The sequence below is a fragment of the Saccostrea cucullata genome, unplaced genomic scaffold (assembly GCF_032062105.1).
Source record: "Saccostrea cucullata isolate Sc308-1 unplaced genomic scaffold, CSIRO_AGI_Scuc_v1 ctg1014, whole genome shotgun sequence".
Lineage (NCBI taxonomy): Eukaryota > Metazoa > Mollusca > Bivalvia > Ostreida > Ostreidae > Saccostrea > Saccostrea cuccullata.
In genome coordinates, this window is record NW_026938151.1 from 81,433 (window position 1) to 97,128 (window position 15,696).

Sequence of the window (15,696 nt, forward strand, 5' to 3'; positions counted from 1 at the left end):
GCAAACCCTGCGTGAAAAATGTTCACCAGAAAAAAAAACGATCAGTTGTAGGTCTTGTTAGGGATAGACATTTTTTCTTCGTTCTGGTTAAAACGATTTTGACATAGATCAGAAGTGTAGTGGACAAAGACGTTCAAATGAGGTACATTGGATACGTAAAATGAAGATACGGAAACAACATAGTTTTTCGAATAAAATAATTTGTCTTTTCTGATAAATCAAAAACATAATCACTTCAATCTATATTATATGAAAATGAAATCCTTCTATCTTAGTTTGACAAACAATTTACTGTTGTGAATGAAATTTTTGTTTTAAAGCTCCTTTTTATTTTCCAGAGAGAGAGAGAGAGAGAGAGAGAGAGAGAGAGATTCAGTATTATTGTGTTATTATTCCATCAATTACCCTGTAAGAAATCTGATAAAATTACTGTTTTAAAATTAAGCTTTACATGAAAGTCCATGTTGACAACAATGCAAGGAAATATTTGCACAATTTTTAATACGACGTGTTAAATATACAGAACTTTTATATATCTAAAATACTAATTAATTTAACCACTTATGTTTTTATTTTTCATGAGATTGGCATGTTTCCTATATCCGGAAATATTTTCTAGAAAATCCATTCTGAAATTTTGATCAAAGAACATCCGGATGTTTGAATGTTGCATTAAATGCAATAGCAATTCAATGCTGTTTTTTTTTTTAATTTTGACTTTCCTGACATTTCTTCAAACATGATTTTTATATTATTTTAATCTAGTAGGCTTTACAAAGTTACATGGCTGGAAAAACATTTGAAACGAAAGTGCACAAAACACCAATGGCAAAAATTATATCCATTTTCAAATGCATTTTTTCCTCGCTATGTGTGATAACTCTAGCTAGAAATGACAGTCAAATAAAGTTCATTTATATCTCTTCTTTCTCTGTTACCTCCATTGTTCCTTTCCAAATTTGTTTCCTGCTTGGTATAGACTTTTGAAGCACACTTTCGTGGATCATCTTCCCTTAAAATCTCAATAGTCTGGTTATAAACTGACGAGGATTCCTCCTCTGAGCTTGATTTTTCGATTTCATTATAGATTTGATTATAATGTGAAACCAAGTTACTTTCTTCTGTGGCCACGTAGCTGCTCTCTCGGTTTGAAATAGCAGAGCTTATATGTACTGTGCTAACCAGGTCTGCATTTTTTGACTGAATTGTTTTCGATGTACATGTCTTTCTTAATCGATAAAATATATAAGTGGCCACCAAAAGCAATATTGTACCATTGCATATAAAAAGTCCCCAGAAAATAGGGCTATTTGTAATATTTTGGTTTGACTCTCCCAGGCGTTGGTTTACAGTGGTAGAAGAGGTACTATATTGCAATATTAAACTTGTTGTTCTGTGCGTATCTTCTGTACCAATTTTACTCGTTGTCTTTTCGAATAAACGAGTTGTCCAAAAGGTTGAATATTGATCTAGAAATAAAGCATTTTCTACGTTGTATACCAGGTTAAGAAACATTTTGTGAAACAATTAAGATTATTCGTACGCTATAGAATAAAGAAGACAATGTAAATATTTACATTGTCGTATTCATTATTACAATGATCTCTAGAAAAGTTTTTTTTTTAATTGCAAAGATAAATGCTTACTTGTGCTAGGACACCCAATCGAGACATTGCAGTCTTCTGGAGGACAAAAACATGTTTTTATACATTTGGCTCCAAACAGAGGAAATGGACAAGCGATACTGCATCCAATGCCAACGAACCCTGGTGTGCACTCTTTAAAGAAATGACAAGTTATACTAAGTACTATACTTAGTAATATAATAAGAGGTTTAAACAGACATCAAAATCGCGCTAAGATTTTTAAAAAGACATTTATTCAGGTTTTCCTTTGTTTTTGTTGTTAATTTGGATTAAAAATATTAAATTTTTTTTGCAATTAAGTGGGTAAACTTTTCTTCGAAGGTTTTGAATGGTATTTATTATTGGTCCATTGATAAGACTTTTGAACGAAGTCAAAAGTGTGAGGACATATTACACCAAAAGTTTGTATCAGGAATAGTTTTCATATATGGCATATTTGTCTAAATAAATATCCAAAGAATTTAACAAACACTTAGTCTAGTTCTTCATGCAATAATTGCAAATTTCAAAATTGGGCACCTCTCACGAATTAAGAAATGGCAATATAAAAAGTTTTTTTTCTCGGTAACAGCCTAGTACATTTTCTGATACATTTAGGCATTATATTCATGAATCGCTATACAAAAAATTGAATCTGTAGGCAAACTTTTACCCTGTTGCATTGTCCTGCGAAGAAAGTTCTCTGCAGAAAAGATTCAAGATACTATAAATTTCTGTATTTTCAAAAAATTATTTTTTACACTAACCTGTGCAGGCTTGAAGACTTTCATCCCAAAAATATCCGTCACAGCAAACAAAACCATCAGTCCTAAGAAGTGTAATATGATAAGTGAATTCAAACTAAAACTTACGTTTGTTCATGATTAGGTAGGTAGACAGAGTACAAAAAATATACTTGTGGGATCGAAACACTTTTCACAAACTTCAATGATTTCAGAAGTATTTTTTTTTAAATAATTCAAACTTGATTACGCCCTTGCGTAAATTTATAAGTGACCTAGGTATTGTAAGTATGACTTCTAAATTCACGCGGCTGTCACATTACGTGACGAGTTTAAATAGAAAAAAAACTAATCCTCCTAAATATCTAGTTAATAATCAAAGCTACTTTGTCATATTTAGGAAAATAATTTTTAAAATACCATTGCAATTAAGATTGTTTTTAATCACAAATAAGTGCAAATGGTTGAATCTGGTATATTAACTATACTGCGTACTCAAAAAATATTTTGTTAGATGGACTTTTGAGCTTGAATACTGGTATGTCTATACATTTCATATGACCTACTTAAATTATTCATGCTTGATTTATTCACGTAAATATCTAAAGTTTATAAAACTCTGACTGAGGTTAAAGAAAAAAATTATCCATGAAAATTGTGTTTTCTATTCCACTAATGTGTCTCGAGAAAATTTTAGTTTATGCAGACATATGCAGTGAAACATTGTAGAAATCAAAGTGGAGTGATTTTCATTTTAAATTGATATTATCAAAAACTAATTCAATCCTCTATTGCATTTAAATGGCAATATTAAGTTACCACAGTTATGAAATATCATAGAAATGTATAATTTAAAAATTTAAAATATTATTAGAGTGTTTTAATACGCCAATTATACTAAAGGCGTTTCAATTTATCATTTTACAATAAACTACAGACAGAAATGATTGTAGAGAACTTTTTTCTACAAAAAATAAATGTAATGTAACGTACCCAGAACAATCCATCCGTACATATTCAAGAGAGATTAAGATTTTCAAAATTCGAAAAAGTAAAAACTGTGTCATTATCTTCCTTATAGATAACAATTAGTGAAGTACATTGATAACAATAATTGAAACGCATGTTGGTACTTTATATGTATATTAATGCTATATATTATTTCCTCAAAGTCTTCACTGAACTTCAACGAGAATAACAGATATTTGCATTTGAACGGTGAGTAATTCAAAATATCAATTAAAAATAATTATTTGAATACTTGAATATGCAACATCCAGATTCTGGTGGGTATTATTTTTATAGAGACATATGAAAAATGAACGAAAATAACAATTGTTAATTGCTAGAGTCATGGATATATCTAAATGTTGATTCGTGGGTTATCAAAAAAAAATTTGGTCGTTTTAAAGTTTTTTTTAAATTCTGCTTCAAACAAAATATAACAATCGGTAGTCTAATTAAAAAGCACAAAAATAATACGTTTGTGTTGTTATGTGGCTTTATTTGCTCCATGCATGTGACTTTCAAATCAAGCTTTAATTCCAGAACAAAACATGCATCACACCACGGATTTTTATTATTTACACAATTTTAACATTACAACCTGTCAATCAATATGTATATAGGTTTAAAACAAAGAAATTAACAACATTAAAATGAAAAATAAAACATAATAAATGTAAACTTAATAAGAAAAAAAAACTAAATAAAACAACAAATTTTTATAACTAAGAAACCAAAGCAGCATAAAACTATAATTCCAGTGCATTTTGTAAAGATACGTGAATAATTCTTGCATGTAAACTTAAATTGCTGATTTAATTTTGTAGATCTGTCTTTTTATTTATATCAGACAACCTTAAAGTACTTACGATTTCTTTAAAACAATATTTTATTCACAAACGTTCAGGTGAATAGGATCGGACAGTACATACTGTATAATTGTTTTGGCACTTTCTGAGTGCAGAGCTTCGTTATTATAGATACAACTTTATATAGTACAATAACCCCGGTTTCCCCCTTTTAAACAAACTTAAATTTACATTTTAAGACTTAAAAAAAATAAATTTATTATGCTTTGAAAGTAGTTTTATCACTGTTGTTATTATATCATTTATCATTTATTCGTACTAATTACAAAAACCAAAAAAATATGTGAAGTACTTTTTCGTCGCACGCTTACCTATGTCCATAGTTTTCATTTCATTCAGTATTGTTAAAATGATAAGTAACTCTTTCTAAAGCAATTGTCTTTTGAAAATGCTTTATAATCAATTTAAATATTTATTTTTCGTTTTGTAAAATGAAAGACAGGTGTTATTTAAAATCTAAAAATAAAAACAGACAATAACATCCGGGTAAAGAAAAAAAGGACACGTCACAGGTAAGATCACTTCTAGAGTAATTTTAAGGAAAATAAGTAAAAATTATTGAATTACAATTCCTCACCTCATTTTATGTTTATATTAAACAACTAATATATTGCAAGACAAAATTGTAAGCATATATTAACTTTCTTTATCTCAAAGTTATGCAGAAAGCTGGGACAATAGACGATAATAAAAAAAAATGGCCGAATGGTGCATTCTGCGCAGTTTAAATAAATTTTCCATTTGAATGACAATGCAATTTTTGCAAAATATTAAGCTTTTCTTTGCCTTCTTTTCTACTAAATATTAAATTATTTAGATAATTATTTGTTGAAAACGATATTAACAAACACCAAAGTATTATTAATACATTAATAAATCATCAATTGAGATTATATAGAACTCCTCTGGGTAATGATATTTTTCAAATATATGCCCTCGCACGATTGGAAAAAAAATCAAACAAATTGGATATAAATTCCATTGATAAGTTTCTCTGTTGTAAAGATATTTAAAGTATTGCACAAAAACATATCGTGTGCATTTTAAAATGCAATGAAAAAGTCCCTTTTGTCGAGCTGTAGAACTGTTGCTCTTTGAAAAAAAACAACATGTTGACGGCCCGGAGAGGTACAGTGCCACCCAATGAAAAAGGTGTATATATTGCGCACAAAAAATGTGCTGTTTGTCGATATATTTCTCCATGTTTTTAAAAATTTTAGATCAATTGTATACTAACCGTGTATTTCGCACATAATTTTCACTGTTTCCACAACAAAATTCTTTATAACTGTCGTTAATAGCCCTCCTGTCCTGTATTTATCGTCCCAGATTAACTGCAGACGTTGCACAAAATATTTTAGCAAGCAAAGTAGTACATGAGATATGGAGAAAGTAGTACACATTTTGCACAGCAACAAGTTATTATTTACAACGTAATTGAAAGTCAAAATTGTATAAGATAATTTAAATCATCCTGTAATAGAGTACATCGGAAATCGACTACCTTATTTTATGCTTTTATTGACTTAACACTAATTAATTTATATCATCTATATAATTATATGATTTCAAATTAAAATGAAGAATCGGTACAGTCTTTGGTATATTTAAAAGTAAAAATCCAAATATATCACAAAACATTTACTGCAAGCGTTTTCGTCATGTTCGGCTCTTAGCGCTTGCAGTAAATGTTTTGTGATATTTTTGGATTTTTACTTTTAAATATAATTATATGTTTATGTATTTCACGAAATGTATATAATTGTAAAAATTTCTGCATCGTACATCACGTAAGTCTTTCTCTTTCTGTATTTTTGATCTTATTTTTAATTAAACATATTTACTTTTTTGTAGAAGATCATGAAGACAGCAGCAGCCTGGTTTCTCTTGAGGCAAATACAATGAACAAAAATGGTATCTAATATGTTTTAATTCAGAATCGAAGCACACAAGATGTAGCTAAAAATGAAAAAAAAGTAAAAACAACAAACAGTGATTGATTTCATTAAAAATTCAAACAACAAAAAGTAATTTAAAGCCTAAATACAGCTTTAAAGGGATTATGGAAAGAGTTTAATGCGCTTTTTTATATGATAATAAAAGAATTTTTTTTAAAAATCTGCGACGACTCAGTGTACATTTTTTTGAAATTCCATACTAGGATAAAAAATAAGACTTTCAATGATTTTGTTACTGTTTCAGTAATAACAGTTTTTACAGCTGTGCTATGCATGGTAAGTATCTATTTGAACATTTTTTACTCATTTTTTACACATTTTCATTAAAAAAAAAACATGCGTCGGATTATATACTCAGTGCTATTTTGTGGGTATCAATGCACAATCTATGTTCTCGAAAAAAAAATTAATAATCATGTTATAGTTAGAATTCATTTTCTTTTTTCCGTTTAAAATAGTGACATTAAATTAATATTTATTTTGATTTTAAAAATATAGCAAATTATAATCATTTATAAATATGAATTATATATTCCCAGCTGTACAGGGAAGTGAAGCTTGAATGCTCCCCGAGTATTGATTTGCCTCAAGAGATTCAAGGCTGCCCAACATCAGAGAAAGAACTTCAAGAAGCAGCAAAAAGATTGAAATGTAAAGACAAATGTGGTGAAATGGAATACCACTGTCTTCCGGATACGAACATGGAAGATTTCGTAGAATTCTGTGCCGAGAGAGTGAATATTATCGGTATGACACGGATTTTTAGCTTAATCATTATGTTTCTAACGAAATAAAAAATTACCATAGTTTCTCAAAAAGCATTTGTTTTAGACTCATTTTATAGGGAAATAATTCTTTTAAATCCATAATAGGGAAACGATGTGCCGAGTATAACAAGGAGGGAATGGTAATACAGGCTAACCGGTACAATCCATTGGCAGACTGTGATACGTACACCAATCCGTGTCCACATGTTTACTTCTCGTCTGATATGTACAAGTGTAATTTCATTTATTTATCAAATTATTTAAAGTTCGTGTATCTAGTCATATGTTTGTTATTTGTTTAAGGAATGGATAATTAAATTTCATTTTAATGTGTTTATTATCTTGATTCTAACTTTTCTCCAAAAAACTTTCTGACAAAATTCCACATATCATATTGATCAGTAAAATAGTAGTGAATCACTTTAGCAAAGGATGGGATTTTTTAACTATTCTCATGATATTTAAAGTATAGTTTGATAATTATGTACATTTTTCTTATTGCAGATCCGCAATGTTACAACAGGTCCTCGAAATTTAACTCTGTTGAAGAAGTAGACAAATATGGAATGAATACAACCTTAACAAATTCCACTATGAACAGGTAATAATACGTGTGACAATTGGCACTTGAAGTGTGGATACTCCAATCTTCATTCATGATAAAAAAAATCCAATCGTGTTTGTGAAACATTGATACCCTTGTGTAGCAGCATCTGAGGAGGGTAGAGATTTTCAAGTGCAAGACCAAATCAAAGGTCAAGTTAAACAGATCGAACATGTTTTTACCCAAACAAAGGACTTCTGTCAATGCATATGTATTTGAAAAATGAAAACCCAAGTACTAATCTTTTAAAAGCTATAATATACGATTTACGTTTTTTTTTCAAAGTCGGTCAACCTCCAAGGTCAATGTCAAAAGTTTAACATTTAAGGTACCTAGGAGAAGATCTCGCGATCGTTTCACTTGTAGGTCGTAGCTCGTAAATGTATACGTGAACGAAGTACATAAGTGCATTTTAGTAAGAATTACGATTTACGAGTTACATTTAAAATTGATAGTAAGTATATGAGCAGTCAGGGGCACCCATAAGATTCTAACCTGCAAGCAATATCAATAAAAAAAATCACCATAAAGCAAAAATATACGCAAGGAAACATCAAAGTATTGGCACTGTACAAAACTTTGTCTGCTCTCAGTTATTATACTGGTAATTTATCCGCAACATTAAAAAAAAAATTAAAAAAATTTAGCAAGAAAATACACATGCTCCATAGCCCTTTTTCGAAATCAAGACTAGCCCAGAACCTAGGAAAAATAGTAAAGAGACTCCCCTTTCCTACAATTTCTTTCTTTTTTTCTTATTACCAAAAATCAGTTGGTAGAGTGCTCGATCCGTGATCGGGAGGTCGTGAGTTCGAATCTCAGCCGCGACTGACCTAAGTCGATAAAAAAAAATGGGTAGCAACTGTTCCTTCGCCATGCGCTTGGTACTTTGAAGTGAAATTTGCAGGTCCTTCGGGTGAGACCTTTTAAAAAAAACCGAGGCCCCATATCAAGACAAGCAGGAAAAAGAACCATCGTTGCTCAATATATGGCCCTGAGTGCCGGGCACTATCGATTACATTAACTTCAGAATAGAAAATTTTGACAGTTTTTAATTATTTAAATATATGGAGATAACAAACACTATTCAAGTTCAAAAGTCCATAAAACAATACAAATAGGAAAAGACAAACACGGACCTTCAAAACATCAGAGGTGCAATCAGGTGAGCATCTCCTGCCAACATTCAAACCCGCCTTGTGCTCCAAGTAAGGGAAGTTGACGATAGAAAAGTTAAAGTCGTCAAGTTTATCATAGAGCTTGGTTGTTATATTACCATTAACGTTTTTTTTCAATTAAAATATTTAAATATAAAACAGATGTATCAGACTCTGTGGTATCATCAAGCTCAAAGGGATATATTAGATCTGGTCTTCAAAAACCACATAGATATTGTCATTCAGAATATCAAGCATCTTTTTGATCAAAACCTCAGAGTACCTGTGTGCACAATTAGAATGTTTTTAACGAAATAATTTTGCAAATGACAATGACAGGGTAAGACATTTTAAGAGTTCTATTTTTCTTGAAAAAGCAGCTGTCAATGATATCAAAATGCCTGGACTTTAATTTATTGTTGGTAATGTTTGTGTATAAAGTTGAAAAGTCGTAAGTTGTTAAGCTGTTTATTTTGATAAAATCTTGTGATTTCAAATTTTCAAATAGTTCCTTTAATTTTTCAGTATACTCATCTGATTTACACAACTTCTCTTATATATTGTTGCACAGTACTCTTGAAGTTTCTCCTTCACTACTGTTAATATCATAGTGAGAGTAAAGAAAGGGGCTTGGTTGAACATTTACAGAAACCCGCTGTGTATCTTTGTTTATCTACAATAAAGACAATTACTTAGTTTTAAATGTATATCAAATTTGACAGATTATAATTTTTTACGATTTTTTAAAGATTTTTAAAAATCTTTTGTAGGCAACAATCATTCATGGTCAAGGATATTTTGATTTTCATTTTATCGGCCGGTATGGTATGGTGTATTTGTGCCATAATCCTCCTTGCGGGTGTTTTGCTGATGGACTGTGAGTTTGACATCACTACAATTTTATGCTATCTTACAGTTTTAAGTACTGTATACAGTGTTATTTTCGCCCTTTTGCACTTTCGAATAATTTTGCCCCGTTTTAAATTCGCCCAATTATAGATTTGTTTAAGAAATTATGCTGTGTAATTTCAATTCGCACCGTTTTAAATTCGCCCAATCAGGAAGAGGGCGAAAGGGGCGAAAATTTCCCTGTATACAGTATTATTATGGTTTTCTTATATTTCACATAGTTCGTTTACGATATTCTTCAAATTAAATGGACAGTGTACCTCAGAGCGGAAATCGCACAACTCTTCTTATAATTACAAACCAGAAAATGGTATCAATCCCGATATAAATTACTTTCAATACACAATAACTCACTTAATTGAAAGTGCTGTAAATAAGGTTATCAACATTCTCGATTGAAGTCATTGTTTTGCAAGTTTCAGTGGCATTGTCAGCAAAACCTGTCATTGGGTCAAATGCTGACTGGCGTTTTTCATGCGAATTGTAAGGTCATTATTTACAAACTGAATTATATATGTTTTCCGTTTTTCCATTATGTCAAGGAGCACTTGGCAGATATGAATAGTCGGCAGGGGATGCTCACTCCTCCATGGCACATGATGCCATTTCTGTTGTTTTGGATATCCTTGTTTATTTTGCTTCTGAATTGTATTGTTAAAATTGACTTTTTACCTTAGAAACTGTTCGTTTTTCACAATTAATTTCATATGCATCAAGGTCAAGATCTAGTAAATGAAAGATGCCTACAGATTCATCGAATTTTAGTAATAAATTCCTTGAATGATGCTTTATAACTTCAGCTTGGTCAAAAATGGTGTTTCGGGTATAATTTGTACGTAAACAAGATGAAAAATCATATGCAAACTCTCATTTCCAATGAAAAATTAAGAAGTCCAGACGTGGATAAAGGAGTTTTTTCCTTATCAGGCAACGAAAATGTATCCAGATTGCCTAGTCTTTCGGAAAACGGTAATTTATATGTTCATGGCCTCTTCTTTAAAATAATGTAAAATTTAATATAGGTATCGGGACTGCTTTTCATGTAATTTTAAATTGAATTCCATGAAAACACTTTACTTTCTACATAATTCTATTAGAGCCGTAAAGTACGGGGAAAATAAAGTAAAAAGTAATTTTGACCTCATGCCAATACCAAGAAGTTAGTAGTTGTAGAAATACATATACTAGATCTTGACCTTAATGATGAATAAATCTTTATCGATATTGATTGTTCAAATGTTGGAGAATGAAAGTTTTCTGATCATCTATGAAATAAACTAAGGATTTTATAAATGTTATGCTCAAAACATATTGCAGGCAAAACTTAACAAGAGGCCCAGGGGCCATAGCGCTCACCTGAGCACATCAGGCTTGAATTTACTCCACCCCCCCCCCTCCCCCATCCAGGCGTTCATCATTTGAACAAACTAGAATCTACACTACCTGAGGATGATTCCATATAAATATCACTAATCATAGCTTTGAAGTACTTGAAAAGAAGATTTTAAAAGGTTTCCCTATATATCCCTATGTAAAACTTGGGTCGGCCCTTTTGGCCTCACCCTAGCCCCGGGGGTCATGATTTGAACAAACTTGAATCTACACTACCTGAGGATGATTCCACATGAGTTTCATCTTTCCTGGCCCAGTGGTTCTTGAGAAGAAGATTTTTAAAGATTTTACCTATATATTCCTATGTAAAACTTGGGTCGGCCATTTTGGCCCCACCCTAGCCCCGGGGGTCATGATTTGAACAAACTTGAATCTGCACTACCTGAGGATGATTCCACATGAGTTTCATCTTTCCTGTCCTAGTGGTTCTTGAGAAGAAGATTTTTAAAGATGTTTCCTATATATTCCTATGTAAAACTTGGGTCAGCCATTTTGGCCCCACCTTTGCCCCGGGGGTCATGATTTGAGCAAACTTAAATCTGCTCTACCTGAGGATGATTCCACATGAGTTTCATCTTTCCTGGCCCAGTGGTTCTGGAGAAGGAGATTTTTAAAGATTTTTGAATCCCCTTCACCCAAGGATACATTGTGCCAAGTTTGGTTGAAATTGGCCCAGTGGTTCTTGAGAAGAAGATGAAAATGTGAAAAGTTTACGACAACGACGACAGCGACAACGACAACGACAGACAACGGACAAATTTTGATTAGAAAAGCTCACTTGAGCCTTCGGCTCAGGTGAGCTAAAAACTAGAAGTATTGTAAGAAACCGATATTGATTGCTCAAATGTTGGAGAATGAAAGATTTATGATCATCAATGAAATAAACTAAGGATTTTATAAATGTAATGCTCAAAACATACATCAGGCACAACTTAAAAACTAGAAGTATTGTAAGCAATGAGCTCACTAAATGAAACTCCCACCGCCCATATGATAATAAAGACAAAGCCTAGGTTTTGCTCTGGAAGAAGTGTAACATCAAAAAGTAAATTAGGAGCTGAACAATAGCATCATGTAATAAAGAATCTGTGAAAGTATCACTAAATTTTATTTAGTTGCATAGGAGGAGTTCCGAGTACGGGATTTGTACTCTTTGATATTATAGAAAGAATGGCAACTTCCATATTTTTTGATATAAGAAACCAAAATATATGTGACGGATAAAAAGGTTAAATAGGACATGCACAACGCAGCACTATGTATGACAAAGATTCTGTGAAAGTCTCGTTAAAAAAATATAAAGAAGATATTCTGGTGCTGGTATCGTAGATAATAATATCGAAAATTGCGTATGCCTATTTACAAGTCGTATTCAGCTTTCAGATTTATTCTATTGTATGAGAGGAGTTGCGGATAAGAGTAGGGTACCCAAAAGCAAAAGAGACGGGCGGATAAGTTGACGGACAGACGGAAGGACGGACAAACATACAGATGGACGACCATCCCCTCACATTTTTTTTACCTTTTCACATTTCAAGAGGGAGGGGGATAATAATATTATATGTCTCATAGCGAATACAAGTTAATTACCAGTCTTTCTCCAATTTGAGTTCCAAAATCTTTTTTTTTTTTTAGTTTTTTTTTAAAGTTCCAATATTTTAGTAAATGTCCATAAACTTGAAAATTCTGTTTTTAAATCTAAAACAAATCAGAAAGAAATACGATGTCAAGAGAAACAAATAGCTAACAAAGTAACGAACACACATAATTGATTTTTATCTCTTTTATTGAACTTTAATTTAACATGGAGAATGTTATTGCATAATGTCATCATGACATCCAATGTCATCATGCCTAATATGTTGAAAGGAAAATTACTATGACATAGCGATAATTAGAGTCATACGAATACGTAATTTCCATGTCTTATAAAATTCATAATAACATTTGTTATTATCTTTTTTGTACAATTGTATTTCTAAAGATATTTCGAGGAAACGAATTCTACGAAAAGAAAAGAATGAAGCAGAAACGACACCTTTGAAACAGGAAAAACATCAAGAAACAACGGTTTAGTTTCAACTGCTACAGGATTATTTTGTTAAGGAAATGAAGATATTACTATAATAACAGTTGTTGGTTTTATAACATCTCATAAAAGAAAGATTGTTTTGCTTTATTCACTATATTTTATTAGCATTCGATATAATAATTTTCTTTTGCCATTATCAATATATCTTGTTTTTGTGCTTGCTTTTCAAAAGAATTAACAATGTATAACATACTATTAGGGAAAGACGACACATTTCTCAAATATATGTTTTGTATTTCTTCAATATAATTAAAGTCGGATCAAAGGATCTGATTTTTATCAGATTGTGTATTTCTTGGTATTATATCATAACTTATTCATTTTTTTCATTCCCTTCTATTTTCTACATTGTTTGCAAAATGTTTTTGAATGTAAGTACCTTAAAAAATTGCGATATACATCATTCAGAAGATTACTTAGAAGGGTTATCTAAGAATATGACCCTGTGGTATCTTGTCCAAATGCCTTGCAATATACTCTAATTTTTTGCGAGCAAACTTGTTTTAGTACTTATACTTCAATGACAAATTCTTAGAAAAAATTATATGTTTTTGAGAAACGTGTCGTCTGACCTTAAAAACAGAAATTGAAGGCTCTGTCAAAACTAGACTTGCTTAAAATTACTTTAAAGTTCCGATAATGTATATAAAATTGTTCTGCATGTAAAGCACATTGTCCTTTTTTGGATTAACTTATTGTATTCCCTATTGGTAATGTTGTCAAATAAGGTTCAAAAGTAGAGGTAACGAGCATTTTTTAAAACTAAGACAAAAGTGTCAAATGGAATTGCCAAAAGCATAGATAAAAGGTATTAATAACAGCGATTAAGTGTTATTTCTACTTTAAATCACGAAAATACTTCATCTTTATATTAATGAATTGAATCTGAACAATGTTTACATCTAGTAATTTGAAATATTAGGGAAAAGAAAAAAACAGACAAAAGTAAAGTACTTGCAATATGAAATATTTCTGATTTCCTGATTGAAATAATTTGCAATTGTGGCCCCCGAAGCTTAATTTGGCTTCCGACGTTTTGCGGATGGCACATCCATACCCTGGCCGTCTGTCTGTTTGGAAGTCTTTTTCCTAGGCATGACTCCTACAAAATGACTTCACTGTTTTAATAAACTATGATATGTCTAAGCTAACCTAAGATGTGCCTTATATATAATAAGGCAAACAGATATTATTTCTTCTCAGGACTTAACACATCATTCTCAGTGTGTGTCAAGTCCGATATATCATTGATAACTAATCAAACTTGATATTTTTATCTTAAAATAAATTTTGGAACCATTTGACTGCATCTGTTATTAATTACTCAACTCAGATTTATGCACCCAGATGTTTGAGATCAAAATTTACGTAAACTTTACTGCAAATAACAAAATATTATATGCACTATGCATATAACATATAGGCAATATCAATTGTGACAACAACCAAAGCATATTGTTTTAATTGTATGACTACCAAGTACAATAATAAGATAAATTTTCACAGTATTCTACATAAGTACATGCCATTAATCTCTTAACATACTACTCAGAGAGAGACTAATACATTTGTATGAATAAAACTAATGCACACTACTCTGCGTGTGACTCAACTGATGCACACTACTCTGCGTGTGACTCAACTAATGCACACTACTCTGCGTGTGACTCGACTAATGCACACTACTCTGCGTGTGACTCGACTAATGCACACTACTCTGCGTGTGACTCAACTAATGCACACTACTCTGCGTGTAACTGGACTAATGTACACTACTCTGCGTGTGACATAACTAATGCGCACTACTCTGCGTGTGACTAAAATAATGCACAATACTCTGCATACGCTTAAACTGAATCAGACTACTCTGCATGAGATTAAATTAATGTACACTACTCTGCGTGTGACCATACTGAATTTTGACATGTAATAGAGTTACAGATCTATAGTTAATACAATTAAAAAACACTGGCTTATCTGGAATGGTGAAGAACTGCAATACGAATGCTGTGGAGGTATTTTTTCATGTGTTTGGATGTTCCCTCTATGTGTACACCATCATGACCAAGATAAGACAGGTCCGTCCAAAATCCACGATGTTGCCAATAATAAATGTTTTCTAGGGTAGCAGTTCCTTCCTTCAATTTATTGTTAACGTATATGACGTCTTCGTTATACCCTGGTCTGGTCGCCCATGGCTGTCAACGTAACAATTGACCCACTACAACGTTTTTGATTCCCACGCCGTCACGCAAATACTGGGCATATGAGAGTAAATCTGTCACCACTTTGTGGGGTTGTACCCGGCATAAATCGTTGCCGCCCATTTGCAGAAAGCACACCTCGGGGGGAGGTTTGGGGAAATTAGTGAATTCCGCGCACTGTGCTAGACGTTGAAAGGTTAGCCCCCCTCTAGCTTGAAAGTCCACAAAATATCGTGTATTATCTAATGTGTAAATTAGCATAGTTTTCATTAGCTGCGATAAATTCGCCTAACCGGCGAATGTATGAATGTCCCATGATTCGAACATGAATCTTCGCACCTTCCGCCATCGGTGTCCAGTCACTTCGTACA

The 15,696-nt window shown here is 31.9% G+C and overlaps 2 protein-coding genes across 2 annotated transcripts; one reads left to right on the forward strand and one right to left on the reverse strand.

The window, feature by feature from the left end:
• Positions 1-882: 882 nt before the first annotated feature.
• On the reverse strand, positions 883-3,431 carry LOC134249502 (uncharacterized). Its single transcript, XM_062731848.1, has 4 exons — positions 3,362-3,431; positions 2,393-2,454; positions 1,647-1,778; positions 883-1,469 (listed from the first exon to the last, which is right to left on the reverse strand). The coding sequence occupies exons 1-4, from the start codon at positions 3,373-3,375 to the stop codon at positions 883-885; spliced, it is 795 nt and encodes a 264-aa protein (XP_062587832.1). The 5' UTR covers positions 3,376-3,431.
• A 1,284-nt stretch (positions 3,432-4,715) lies between these two features.
• On the forward strand, positions 4,716-14,151 carry LOC134249504 (uncharacterized). Its single transcript, XM_062731849.1, has 8 exons — positions 4,716-4,754; positions 6,097-6,156; positions 6,445-6,476; positions 6,740-6,947; positions 7,073-7,201; positions 7,472-7,568; positions 9,499-9,605; positions 13,014-14,151. The coding sequence occupies exons 2-8, from the start codon at positions 6,144-6,146 to the stop codon at positions 13,103-13,105; spliced, it is 678 nt and encodes a 225-aa protein (XP_062587833.1). The 5' UTR covers positions 4,716-4,754; positions 6,097-6,143; the 3' UTR covers positions 13,106-14,151.
• Positions 14,152-15,696: the final 1,545 nt, after the last annotated feature.

Bases quoted from the DNA above. Each gene is read 5' to 3' on its own strand.
- LOC134249504 (XM_062731849.1), top strand. The intron at 6,948-7,072 runs GTATGACACGGA...AATCCATAATAG, and splicing joins CGAGAGAGTGAATATTATCG to GGAAACGATGTGCCGAGTAT. The intron at 7,569-9,498 runs GTAATAATACGT...AATCTTTTGTAG, and splicing joins ACAAATTCCACTATGAACAG to GCAACAATCATTCATGGTCA.
- LOC134249502 (XM_062731848.1), bottom strand. The intron at 1,779-2,392 runs GTTAGTGTAAAA...ATTTCTTTAAAG, and splicing joins AAGTCTTCAAGCCTGCACAG to AGTGCACACCAGGGTTCGTT. The intron at 1,470-1,646 runs GTAAGCATTTAT...CTTTATTTCTAG, and splicing joins GATTGGGTGTCCTAGCACAA to ATCAATATTCAACCTTTTGG.